The sequence below is a fragment of the Ursus arctos genome, unplaced genomic scaffold (genome assembly GCF_023065955.2).
Source record: "Ursus arctos isolate Adak ecotype North America unplaced genomic scaffold, UrsArc2.0 scaffold_2, whole genome shotgun sequence".
Classification (NCBI taxonomy): Eukaryota; Metazoa; Chordata; class Mammalia; order Carnivora; family Ursidae; genus Ursus; species Ursus arctos.
The window spans coordinates 3,639,446-3,653,973 of NW_026622874.1; the positions used below are offsets into that span (position 1 = coordinate 3,639,446).

Here is a 14,528-nt window from a genome sequence, read left to right on the forward strand (position 1 = left end):
TTTAATTTCTTTCATCAATGTCTTACAGTTGTCAGCATAGAGGTCTTTCCTAGCAGAGTAGCTTTTTCGGGCACCAGAAAGGGTCTGTGTAACAAGGTAGTCAGTGGTTAAAGGGGTAAAATATTGTACACTTATTCTAGTAAGAGCTACCACATACTAGAGGGATTTGTTTCTTGTCATGTTCCCCATTTAGGACACAGCTTACAGCCTTTCTTACCTACCTTTGAGGGGCCAGCATCATTCTTAAGAAGCTGTTTCATTAAACTCTGACTTTGCAAATCAGTTATGACAAAAATTGAGATGTTGGAGGAAGCCATTTCTTTTGAACGAAAAGATATTTTATATTTAAATATTGGCTTTATTTTCTACGTTCAGGTAAGTTACAAAGGCACCTGGCAATCACAAGTAAATGGTTGATGGAAAGCAGGTAAACCATATTTTTCAGAAGTTAATTTAGTACCTTGCCATAGAACTTATGTTTTTCAGGTTTTTCTAGGCCCTAAGGAGCAATTAGTGAAATCAGAATAATGACTTTCATAAAGCTCCATCATGGCATGGAGACTTAATACCTCCACTAATACTGTTTTTGAGAGAACAGTCTTTGTGTGAAGTTGCTTTGAGTATCTCTTCCATTTTCTACAGCCTAGATACTGAAAACAAAAAGTGCTGCCTTGGGGACTCAGTCTAATTTTTAAAATAGAAGATGATTATGCGTGTTCAGTAGGTAAGTTTTATTTACACCATCTTTTTTTTTATTATTATTATCGTTAAGTTTTATTAACACTATTAATGTTACACCGTAGGAATGGGTCCAGTGGGAGCCTCATTACCTGTAATGGCCACTTTGCTGGCTTCTCCTATCTCCTCAGGTCTTCTTTCCCCAGTGTTTTTGTTGTTTTGTTCTTTAAATAGTGGTCACTTAACATGAGATCCACCCTCTGCACAGCTTTTGAAGTCACAGTATGGCATTGTTATCTATAGCCTCGGTGTTGTACTGTGTCTCCAGAACTTGCTCATTTGTCATCTCCTTCAGATGACGTGAATGTCATCTTCACCATGAAACGTCCCCAGCCACTTTATCTAAAATTATAGATCCCTACCCACCTCCTCCAAACTGCCAGACACTACACGTGGCTCCTTTCTTTCCTTAGAACTCACCACTACGTGCCACGGTACGTTCATCACAGTTTTATCTTGTTTATTATCTGTCTTCCCCTGCTATACTATAAGCTCCATTAGGAATTTTTATTGGCCTTTTCTGAATCCTTGGTGCCCACCAACACACTGGGCACAGAGTGGTCTTTCGACAGGTAGTTGCTGAGTCAAAGGACAGATACCCAACAACCTGCATTTCAAATGTTTAAAAAAATTTAAAGTCTCAGCCACTTCTCAGGTCTCTTTCCCTCAATAAGGATCTCTTATGTTACAAATTTTTTGAGTTTCAATGAGGCAGGGCACAATTATAAAGACAGTTTCTCGCATACTTGCTAAAGTATGCTAATGTAAAGAACTGGCCAACAATGGACTCATTTTTAAATTTCTCTATTAGGAAACTGGCTGTTCAAAGCAAAAATATTAAGAACGCATTACAGAGTTTAGAACAATGCAGACATGGAGGTGCCTGGGTGGCTCAGTCATTGAGCGTCTGCCTTTGGCTCAGGGTGTGATCCCGGCGCTCTGGGATCGAGCCCCGCATCAGGCTCCTCGGCTGGGAGCCTGCTTCTTCCTCTCCCACTCCCCCTGCTTGTGTTCCCTCTCTCGCTGGCTGTCCCTCTCTGTCAAATAAATAAATAAAATCTTTGAAGAAAAAAAAAAAAGAACAATGCAGACATGAAATGTATGACAATGATGATACAAGGGACTGGACGAGGGAAATGGAAACATTTCCTTGTAAAAATCTTGGGTCAAACGTTATATTATTTTAAGGTAGATGATGATGATTTACAGTTGTATATTATAAATCCCAGAACTACCACCAAAATTCACGAAATAGGAGGTATAAACTAATAAACTAATATTGCAGATAATATTTAAAATGTTAAATCTAAAAGAAATCAGGAAAAGGAAGAAAAAAAGACAAAGAGCAAAAGGAACAAATGGAAAACAAAAAGTAGATATAAATGCAATCATATTGATAATTAACTATATTAAAAATAAATGATCTAAGCACTCCAATTAAAAGCAACATTGTCACAATGAATAAAAGGTAAGACCCAACTACATTTAGTCTATAATAAATGCCCTGTAAATATAAAGATATAGATAGGTTAAAGATTATTAGACTGAAAAAGATACACCATGCAAATACCGATCTTAAGAAAACTCTGCTGGCTATATTAATATCAAAGCAGGCTTCAGAATAAGGAATATGACCATAGAAAAGGGGGATATTTCATCAGGATGAAAGAGCTAACTCATCAAAAACGTAAACTTAAATATACATGCAATCTACCTGGGCTTCAAAGCAGTCAAAGCAAAAACTGACAAGAGTTGAAAAGAAAAACAGACAAACCTACAATTCTTGTTGGAGGTTTCGACATGCCTCTCTCTAGCTGACTGAGAGCAAGTAGGAAAAAAATCAGCTAGGACACAGAAGATTTGAACACTGTTTAATAGACACTTCAAGAACACTCAACAACCCTACTCAACAGAACACGTATTCTAACTGCTTGCAGAACATGGACCAAAACAGACCCTGTGCTTGGCCATAAAACAAGTCTCAACAAATTTAAAAAGACTGAGATCAAACATAAAGTATATTCTCTGTCTACAACAAAATTAGAAATAAATAAATCAGAAAAATCATCCAATATTTAGAAGTTTAAACGTATTTCTCAATAACTCATAGGTCAAACAGAAATCACAAAAAAATTACAAAGTATTTTCAACTGAATGGAAATAAACATACAAAATGTCAGTATTTGTGGAAATAGCTAAAGTAGTATTAAAGGTACCTGTACGGCTTTAAATGTTTATATAAAGAAAAGAAAGGTCTAAAGTCAAAGATCTAATAAGCTTCCAAAGAGGCTAGAAAAAGTGAATAAAACCCACAAAGTATGTCAGTCCAGCACAGTTTACTTGAAAGAAGTCAGCATACTGGGTTACTGGGGCTACGGTAGGCCTCGAGGCTCTGATGGGTATTCAGGAGGCGGTGATCCTTAAGAACTTTGATGGGCTACTCTTTTTTGTTTGTTTTTTAAATGTAGTCTCCATGCCTAATGAGGAGCCCAACAAGGGGCTTGAACTCAAGACCCTGAGATGGAGATCTGAGCTGAAATCAACAGTCAGACCCTCCAGACTGAGCCACCCAGGTGCCCCTGACGGGGCTGCTCTAAAACAGGGGTCAATGCTAAAACTAGAGTAGCCACTGCCCCAGGGGACACTTGTATTTAAATACAACTGAAGAGTTTGCACCAGGCCACTCTTTTTCCTGGTTATTGTCTCGAAAATTAACTCTATCACATCAGAGATAGGATAATAACACGGAAACAAACGTCAAATTTATTAGTGGTGGTTGAATTTAACTTTAGAATCCAGTTTGCTCTAACTAATCATGGAGGAGAAGGCTACTCTGAATGAAGTCTGAACCATCGAAAAAGCGGCATTAATACATTTTAGACACAAAGAGTCACTCTACAGCTATGCCAGATAGCAGACCTGCTTTTACATGATAATTAATGTGCAAATAAATGCTTTGTATTTTGATGTGGTGTATTTTATAATAGAATTAGAGATGTCTCATGAAATACTGCTTTTAGGATTCATTTGGTTAGCTAATTCTTTCTTCAGAAATAAGTAAAATTTAGCCTAGTCCTTAACTAAAAGAGAAAAAAAAAAATTCAGATTTCATGTATTTGGAGCCCAACTATTATAATACATCCTAGTTTTCACTAAAATTAAAGAAAAATTGGCTACTAAATGCTTCCATGTGACAAGTTTCTGATAATAAGACAGCTAAATGCATTATGTGCCCCTTACCAATATGAGCTCTGTCAGATATGATAAGCCTTTTTTCCCAGCCTTCCAAACCTAGAGAGAAGGAGAAAAAAAATACGGCTTATTAAACACTTGGCATATATCTCAATTTCTTTAGAAATACAATGTTTAAAAGTGTTTTTCATGGAAGTAATCACTTACATATCTTGTCTTCTGTATAGGACACAGGTTTAACAAGAATCTTCTCACCTGTCATTCATTATATTTACACTCATTCACAAGTTCTATCTTTCTAAATGTGTTATCTAAACAGCTCCAAACTCAAGCCAGCCAAATCCACATAAAATACTTCCAAGAACCCAAAAGCAAATGGGAGGAAAATTGTTAGAGGCAGGGGAGGGGGAACTAGCTGCAGAGCAGGAGGAGAATTTCAAGAAAAGGGTTAATTTTGGGAATAGCACCCTTTTCCAAAAGACAATTATAAAATGGTGGGATTAAACAAAATAATAAAATGTTCTCACTAATTCCTCCAAAGGACTATCAACTACTGCCCTTACTACATTGACTTACAACATGACATACGTATCTCCCCATTTAGCTGTGAATGCCTGAGAGCAGGGGCCATGAATTTTCATAGCACGGGGCCTATCATCCCATAAATGTTCAAAGAACTATTGCTAAATGAATAAATGAATCTAAATGGATATGTTTCTTTAAAGACAGTACCTTAGGAAGCTACATGCATTCTAAGAATCAGCCGCCAAGCTCTAAACACTTTCAAAACTAATATCTAGATATTAAAAATTAGGTGTTAATTTTGATAATATCCAAAGATGTGTTTCAAAAAGGAGTCCTTATAAAGAGGAAGTGCTGAAAGTGAAAGGGGGATATTAAGCCTCCCCCTCTATAGCTGTTTTTGACATGTAAGTATGTATTCTAAAGTCAGCTTCAGGCATATTATACAGAAATTTATTACAAAGAAAATTAGTAAAGTGGATTCAGCTGGATTAGACAGGCTGAAAGGAAAAAGAAAGGAGGGCAAAATTTTTAAAGGGGATGAAGGAGAACAGAGGGCAGCATGGGAACCTCAAGTTGACCAAATTCAAAAGCAGCCAGCAACACCTAGGTAAAAAATGCAGGGAGTGGGGCGCCTGGGTGGCTCAGTCGTTAGGCGTCTGCCTTCTGCTCAGGGCGTGATCCCAGAGTCCTGGGATCGAGCCCCGCATCGAGCTCCCTGCTCCACTGGGAGCCTGCTTCTTCCTCTCCCACTCCCCCCCCCCCCCAGCTTGTGTTCCCTCTCTTGCTGGCTATCTCTCTCTGTCAAATAAATAAATAAAATCTTAAAAAAAAAATGCAGGGAGGACAACAGACATGGTAGGAGGGCAGGCAGGATTCTGTGAAGTCAGATTCAGTTGTTAGGAACATTTGAGGTCGGATTGCTACTTTTAAACCTGAACAATAAACTTTAACAACATAATGGAATTAAGTATTTTAAATATGAGCCAAGCTAAGGGGAAACAATGCTTTTCCTCAACTGCATATTATTTGCATGACCAAATTCCCCTCAAAGCCTAGCAAGGCAGGCAAACTGAATGTACACAGCCTTCCAAAAATCCAACAGAGATTAGGAAGGGCAGGAAATTAAGCCTTTAAAATTTTTTTCCTGAGGAGACAGAAGTGAATACTTTCATAGAAGGAGCACTTCCCTCATTTGGAGGGAGGTACGTAAACAACCCTCTTTTATCCCTGGTTTGTATGACCAACAGAAACAAGACTGATTGACGGTGTGCAAAGGGGACCTCACTGGTTTCCTGACCCCCGCAGCTAATGTTTGGTTTGGGAGATGGGGCCAACTTGAGCACAAATGACAAAGGAACTCAGGAATCTCTGAGTCTCAGTGGATATGAATTCCAGCAGCCTGAAGAGCCACTCTGCAGATGACCCAGGTGTAAAAAAATCAGGGCTTACACAATGACCTTATTATGTGTGTCTTTTGTTTAAAATACTGATTAAAATGAATACAATTTAACGGACATTGAAATATTTGTCCCATAATAACCAGCAATTTTAAAGTATAAGACAAAATGTTAACTTTGTCTGACATGAGATCCCAATGAACTTTCCAAAAACCAAACTAGTCCCCAGGCAAAGTGGTCATTCTTTCATACCTTTTCCTTTTTGGACATTTTTCTCTGCTTCCTCAAATAATCCAGGAAGATGAATTACCACACCATTTCCTAGAGGAAAGCAAACGAATCCCAACCTTAAATATCTATACTTGCAATACAGACGTCTACGATACCCCTTATCCGGAACAGTGCAAGAGTGAAGGACTCTGACAAACGGGACGTCTGATTTATCAGGGAGTTACCACAGAAATGGTTCCAAGTGTTAGAAAGCAGTGTAATGTAAATACATAATACGCAGAATATAAAACACTAACGTTACATTCAGTATAATTTGGAATTTCTTTGAAACAAAGTAAAACTCTTCTTTTGAAAGAACCAAGTTACATTGTTCTAGGCAAATGGAACCAAGTTACAGTAGACGCTAAATCAAGGCCTTTCAAATTAGGGAATCATACCCTATTTGTGGTCATAAAATCAATTTAGTGGGTTGTGATTAGCACTTTTAAAGATAAAAAACCAGGATAAAAGATTGCAGATTGCATCATGTTATAAGGGTTCAGAATCGATCCATGAACCCCTCCTGTATTGCTTACTGTGTACGCGTCCGTGTTTGGAAAGCTGACCTGATAATCTACTTTATAAAATTAAGATTGCCAATGACCACAGTTAAACACAAATTATTCCAAAAAGCATTAGTGCTAAAAGACAGAGGTGTAAAATAGCCAGTCAGGTATATTCCAAAAGGTACCAAGGTCAAGATTAATAAGGGATCAACGAAACATTTGAATCGTGAGAGATGAAATCAGCTCAGATAATGAAAAATGAACACGATTATCAATTGGGGGGGAACCTCAAGGGGTTCAGTTTATACACTTACCAATGAACGCAGTAACATTTGGATTAATTATTCCACTGGGTAAAAGATGAAAATCGTATTCCACAGAATCTACAACAACTGTATGGCCGGCATTATTTCCTCCCTGAAAGTACAAGATCGGGGAAAATTGAACCTGACAATAAATATGACAAGTAACACATCTGCCTTCCAAAGGGAATTAATAATTTCTTCCAAAAATGTCAGTGTAACTTAAGAAAACCCAAGTATGTATTTGCCACAAATCCATATTCTTTAGAGGCTTCACAATAGTTTGGCTACCCTCTCTTCTTTCCCCATCGTAGTACCCTGGAGTGGTTTCTTTCCTGACAGGATCTAGAACACGGGAATTCAGGTTTCTGGGAGACATACACTCTTAAAAGAGAAAAAAACGTGAAAAAAGCACAGGGAACCAATTATTTTGTTCTCGGTACTCTATAGGTCATGTAGCAATCTAATTAAAAATCCATGATATTTTATCCAAACATAGAAAAATCACTAAATTAGAAAAGAGTAATCTATCCAGTTACCCTAACTTGACATAAACATTCATGTAATTCCCATTGTATTCAGAGGGTGGCAAGCAGCTTTGTGACCTGAAATTTGTATTCTTACATGGACTTACCAACTAGGAAATTTCCCAAGGAACTCCCTCAAATATTGGCTACCCCGAGACTCTAATTTTTAAATTTGTAAGTCAATCCTGTGCGTCTGTTTGGTACCAATCCCTGAATCCACTCATCTCTGGATAAAATAATACACAGGGTCAAAGAACCTCTAAGCTGAGAAACATACTATAAACCCATAGTGAAACATAGTGAAACTCAGGCCTAATGGTCAATAAAAAGCAAGATATGACGTCAGATTATAAAAATTGGGTACACAGCAGACTGATTATAGGTAACCAGAAAATTTTTCTAATTTCTAAGTTTAAAAAATATAGAAGAAAACACAAATCAACTGAGTATATGCTTAAACTTCTACACAATAACAAAAAGTTTAAAGCAAACAAACTAGGAATATATTTGCAACAAATAAAAACTATAATATCATCCTGGCTGGACTTTTAAACACCAATCAAAACTATGTCCCCTGAGAATGACTGGTTTAACTTTATCCTGTGGCTATTTTTGACAAAATGAATGTTATTTCCTTTTTACCAAATCGTCACCAATCACGAATTCACAAACAGTGCCAGAAAACAGGTCCTGAAAAAAAAAATCCTCTGAAAAGTAAATGCCTATTTACACTGCATTTTGCACAGATACAAGCAAAGAATGCCTTACTTGAAGACTAGTGTATGTCAGGTGGGCTTAGAACAAAACCAAAAAAGACTCCACAGTGGGGGCCTGAAGTCTGGAAGACAACAGGAGGACAGAGGCGGGAGTGGAAAGCAACACCTCCTTCCCTCCATCCACCAACGGAACCAGTGACTACTTCTTTCCTCTTTATTTTTTAATAGGAAACATCTGCATATGATACATAAGGCACAGATGGATACACAGTAAAAGTGAAGTCTTCCTCATGCTCTTCTCCCCACCAGCTTCTGGTGTCCTTCCCGAAGGAATTTTGCATAAGCAAACAGGTATTTGTATGTTGTTTCATTCCACACATACAAATGGTAGCAAACTATACACCTGGCTGCTTGTTTTTACTTAGCAAATTTGAGCACACATGCCTTACCCTGTAAGCCAAACCATCTCTTCATTTTAACAGCGGCACTATCCTGCTTCTTATATGGACTGGGAATTTATTTACCTGGTCCCACAAGAGAAGCAGCACGATTGTTTCCAACCTTTTGTCATTACAGACAATGTCACAATACACTTCCTGGTACACGCTTCATTATTACTTCACACTTGTGCAAACTTATCATCAATTCTGATAGACTCCTAAAATAAAAATAACTCATAGGACAAGCCTTACTTGGTTTTTATAGCGTTTCTTTTACTTTATCCCTCCTACCAATATTAGCCTTTTTATCATGACTTTTTATGATTTAGGAAACCTCCCCCAAATTTTCAGGAAAAATCTTTCCAGAACATGAAGCTCATTAAAATGTCCTGAGATCCTACGAAGATGCTAAATTGTTATAAATCACTAAATCCAATAGATTTTTACTGAATTGTTATAAAGTACCAGTAATTTTGCCACCAAAAAAAAAAAAAAAAGTCAAGATTATTTCAGCAAAATCAGTTTATTTTTTAAATCCATCATTTGCTTAAGAAACTACACCATAACTTTTGGAATAGATCTGTGAAGTAAGTCTCCCTAATTTACCCAAAATTATTTTTGTAGACATAGTAACATAAATCTTTTCCTGAAACAATTATTAACTTGGTGGAGCCCAATTACATTCTTACTGTGGAACAAAACCTTACTTTTTCTTAGATAATATTTTACCGAGATATGCAGTACTCACGGCAGTGACTGTAATAAAGAGAGGTTTCTTTCTGCGAGGCAGGTGGTTGTGACAGATGACATCAGGGGGATAAATTGGTTTAATCTATAAGTTTCTCCAAGTTTGCAGGCGGTGGTTTTAGCTGGAAAAGTTCAGCTGCAAAAGGCTTGAATCACTTTACTGAACAGCTGAGCTCACTCCAACACTAACCAACCCCTTCAATAACCAATGCCCTCTTAAGGCTTACTATATGACTTAAATCTCATTTAAATTTTATTTGGCTGAGCAAGAAAATATGGTTAAATATACTCAGAATAACCCTAGATTATTCTATTAAGGAGCTAGGGGAGAAAAATTAAGTGTGCTAATTAGTATATTTGGTCACTAGTGCCCTAGGGGGAGTTGGGGTATGACAACTTCTAATCTTAAAACACACAATTATGCAGAAAAAAGATTCCCAAGGTGAACGGAGAAGGAGCTACTCACAAAGGAGTTTCTTGACAAGGCGATCTATACATGAAGTAAGTTTTAGTATACTGTCCTATTTTACAAAATGCAACAGTTGAAGCTTCAAATTTGAAGTATTTATTTGGATGCTAACATAAAATACTTATAAATTATGTGCAATATACAAAATTCACCTTGGGAGCTCAGGCAGTTGTCTCCAAACATAGATTACAATGGTCCAAGGAGAGGTCACGTGCATTAGCAAACAGCAAAACAAGGTTTCAACATGAGCACCACTGCCAACCGCCACCTCGGCCACCCACCCTCATCCTCCAGTGAATTACAAGGGCAGAGAGTCTGAACTTCAGTTTCCGTGTCTGTGATCGCACTGCCCCTCAACGGGCGACTCTAGGAGTGGGTGCCAGAGTAAGCAGCAAGAACACATACATTTAATCACGTTTAATAATTCTCGTAAGTAGTACTGGGGAGGCCAGAGAGGACTATATAAACGTTAAGAGATGAATATTTTCTTGTCTACTTTTAACAGAAATGTACCATTTGCTTCTCAATGCAAAATTTCTGCAAAACAAATTTGATAAATAATCCCTAATTATACAGTACTAATCATATATTCAGATTATTAGTTACATGTTAACTACCTCTTGCTGTTTTGCTAAATTCCCTTAACACATGATTCCAATCACTCATGTAGTACTTAACGCTTTTAATTATCAAAGTTGCATGTTTTATACTAACTAAAAACACAGAATATTGTGGACTAGCAATTAGTTTTGTTTTCCGGATCAATCATTAGAGAAAATATTTTTTAACAATTTAAAATTTTAAATAGTTTAAATTTTGAAATATACCCCCTAAAACAAATAAAAGACCAGCGTGAACCCAAAATGACTGCATATTAAGTAGCCAGTTTCTCTGAGGAAAAACATAAGTTTATAATGCCTTACTGATGGCTTTTCCTGTGCTGAATACCAAGAATAAATGCAAATTCATTGTATTAAAGAATATATGAAAAAATCCAATCAGGTCTCACCAGTCACAAAACATCACCTAATTTGGTATTTATTTTACTTATTTTCTTTGACTATTATTCTTACATTAAGATTAAATGCAAAAAAAAATATTAAATAAGCCTCTTAGTGACCAAGAAAAAAATGTCTCTCATGGACATAAACTAGAACATGATGTTGGGCTGGGGGGGGGGGCAGAGAACAGAAAATTCTATGTTCTCAAAGCTAAAAAAAAAAAAATCAAAGTTTCTGATGTATACCTATTCATTTTTTTAAACCATTACTGAGATAGCTCATTTCCACTGAGATAGTTAAAACAATAAAAACCTAGTTAATTCCAAACATTCTCCCCTCTAGAAAAACCCTAGGTCAACAGTGTATTAGACTGTTACCAAACAGTTCACAAATAAGAATAACCCAGAGCTATTATCTCCTCCTCCCATATTTTCCTATCTGAAATTAATTCTAGGTCAGCTATACCTTTTGTGTGTTCAGTCACTCTTCTTCCCCCCCCCCCCTCATTTTGCAAATCATAGTAATCATTCCCTCTGGCCACAGTAATTGATCCAGACTGGGAAACCTGAGCCAACCAAGCCTGAGACAATCAAGCTCCTTGCGTCTTGGGAATTTGATTTGGAGAGCGAGGAAGGCCCTTAGTTTCGTGAAGCCTGGCATTTAAGGGCGCATACTTTAAAAAAAAAAAAAAAAAAAAAAAAAAGGTTGCCAGTTCTGGCTGCTGAGATCCCAGGAGCTGCCTTTACCTGAGGCCACTCTGAGGACTGGCTACCCCGCTCTTGCTTCAAACAAATCCCCATTTTGCTTAAGAGAGTCCCTCTCCGTTGCTGCAAACAAAAGAATCCACATGATTCACAGCACAAACTCACTGTGACGCGGTATGTATACAGCTGGCTCTCCAACGCTCACATCTTGCCCTGGTGGTAAACTGAATATAAAAAATGATTAACTCCCAAATGTTAATATGCTGTCAAGAACAAAACTCTAAAACACTACAGGGATGATATAATAGTATTTAGTTATTTTGTAACTGTTCTCAGCTGTATACTTAGCAATTTGGTTTTAAGCTTAAGAAAGAAGATAATTTTCTTTCAGTGGCTTGAGGAACCTCTGGTTCTGAGGGAACCAGACTCTGTTAAGCCCAACTCTAGGATAAAAGTTTGGATCAGGAAATCAAGATGTGGAAGTTTCTAAATAAGTAGCACCAAAGGTCCAGGGGAGATTAAAAAAAAAAAAAAAATTGGAAGGGAATGAAATGACATTAGTCTGCAACAGTAACTCCTTCAAAAAAAAAAAAAAAGTGACTCCTGATTCTTAACTCAGTTTGTTGTTAGGTCTTCCTCTTCCCCAAACTACCGCCCCGCCCCACCCCAAGTTTCTGTTGTGATCCAGGAGGTAAAGACATGTCCGTGGCCTCCTGCAGTGTTATAAACAGTGGCATCTCTACCAGCAACAGTAGAGGCCCAAGAGTCCAGGGCTAACAATCTCATGCACACAGCCTGGAGGCATTTCTCAGGCCACTTAGGCCTCTAAAATGGTCTATGTGTCTTCTCTTTGTCCTTTCTGCTCTGAATACATGAACACAGTATTATAATCACAGAGCTCTAAGTGAACATCCATCAAGAACAGTGACCGCTCTGGATTACAGCAGAGAGCAGCAAAGCCTCGTACCCCAGGCCTCAGACCAGCAACCAAAAACAGGGTCCCTATTTCTTGCCTAGTCTTCAAGCATCTTAGAAACCTAACAAACATTTGAGACAATGCTTATTACCTGTGCTGGTTTCTTGGTAAAGACCTGTGTCTGTCTTTCCAGATGTGAAACATTTCATTACTTGCCAAAACTAAAACACCTGTTAATCCATAGCAATAACATAATTATAAACAAGGATGACTGTTCTTTTTTTTAAGATTTTATTTATCTACCTGAGAGAGCAAGAGAGAGACAGAATGGGGGGGGGGGTGTTGTGGGCAGAGGCAGAGGGAAAAGCAGACTCCCTGCTGAGCAGGAAGCCCAAAGACCCTGGGATCATGACCTGAGCCCAAGGCAGATGCTTAACGGACTGAGCCATCCAGGTGCCCCAAGGATGACTATTCTTTTATGAAAAGTTGTAGAACTGCAATTAGCTTGTGATTCCAAAGTAGAACAGGTTAAGTTACTACCAGTAAGTCGATCAATTAAACTATTCAACAGTAACCAGACACACTAGATAGGAAGAGAAAACATATACAGGGTATCTGAATTTCTTTTTAGCAAAGACATCCAAGCACACTGCTCAGTTTTCTTTCAAAGGCTTAAGATACCCACTTTACCTTACATTATTACAGTTACCTTCCAGTTTCACACACAGATAAATACACATGAGGAAAAGCTTTGGAGGTTCTTAGGTCCTAATCAAGCTTTTAGACTCTAGGTACCTAAATCTAACATACACACTTACTAAAGCACGGTCATAGATGGGAAGATCAGACATGCAACCAAAAAATGCATAAACCAATGATGTGTGATGCAGCTCTTTGTAAATGCTTGGTTAAAAATTCACCTAATCATTACATTTATAAAGACATTTTCTTAAAAACACACAAATTAAATAGATTTCAAGTAAAAAAAAATTCCTCATAAATAAAACCCTTCCTTTAAAAAGGTTTTAAAAAAGCCTGATACCAAAAAAAAAAAAAACCCAAAAAACTTGATAGAGACAAAAATCCCATTTTTAAAAGAATTCTATTATATTGAGTTAAATATAATTAAAAGTTAGTTCAGTGCAAAGAACCATCCCATATTGGAGCCAGAGTAGCCCTGGGAATGGTCTACTATTTACTCTTTCAATTGTTGATTGCCAGGCAATACTAAATACTTCAAAGTCCCTTTTTCCATTGGTAAGAGTATTCTAATAGTTACCAATCTTCACTTATTGGTATGTAGTTCATCCACAGTGATCTTTAGTGTCAAAATATAACAGTCCCCAAAAGATAAGATAGCTAAATTTGTATCCAGTTATAGTAAACTATCACCTATTTTTCAATTTACCATTTTACTCTAGATTTGTTCTGGGCAACAATCTGTTCTAAAGAGAACTTAAAATTACCCAACTAACTGACCCATTCCCACCAAAATTAAAGAAACAAAATAATATTGATCAGATACCACTGACAGGATCTCATTAAAAATTTATGCCTCAAAAGATGACATTATATATTTTTTAAAAATTATATATTACATATACTGTTATATACTACTGTACTATTATATACAAATGACATGATTTACATATTATGTATATCAACAGAACAGGCTTAAATAGTGAACAACTTGGGACATCCTCATTAACTAAACTTTCAGATCTACTGCCCTCAGCAGACAAAAACTATTTACTAGAATAACATGGCATTCATGTTATTCATGTATTTCTGAGGAAATACACAAAAAAGATACAAATATCAGTTATCTATTTTCAAGCAGATACAAGAGGTAAGACTTTAGTATAAACCATTAAAGCCTATAAACATAATGGTACAATATAATAAGTACTAGTTGAAATACTAAGTAACAAATATTAGTCCAATAAATGCTGGGGATTCCACCTTAAATTCATATTAGTCCAATAAATGCTGGGGATTCCACCTTAAATTCATGCCATCAGTCAATTAACTTGTTCAAGGAGATGTTAAAATAATTTACAGGAAAGGGTTAAACTACT

The 14,528-nt window shown here is 37.0% G+C and overlaps 1 protein-coding gene across 2 annotated transcripts in view; it reads right to left on the reverse strand.

The window, feature by feature from the left end:
• ADSS2 (adenylosuccinate synthase 2) overlaps positions 1 to 14,528 on the reverse strand; it is a 34,882-nt gene that overhangs the window by 15,918 nt on the left and 4,436 nt on the right. The window contains exons 2-4 of one of the 2 annotated variants that reach the window (XM_026509565.4): positions 6,943 to 7,045; positions 6,105 to 6,173; positions 3,979 to 4,029 (exon numbers count right to left, since the gene is read on the reverse strand). In XM_026509565.4, the coding sequence (XP_026365350.3) occupies positions 3,979 to 4,029; positions 6,105 to 6,173; positions 6,943 to 7,045 (223 nt within the window). The remainder of the gene's footprint in view (positions 1 to 3,978; positions 4,030 to 6,104; positions 6,174 to 6,942; positions 7,046 to 14,528) is intronic. The other variant, XM_026509564.4, reaches the window with a different exon arrangement.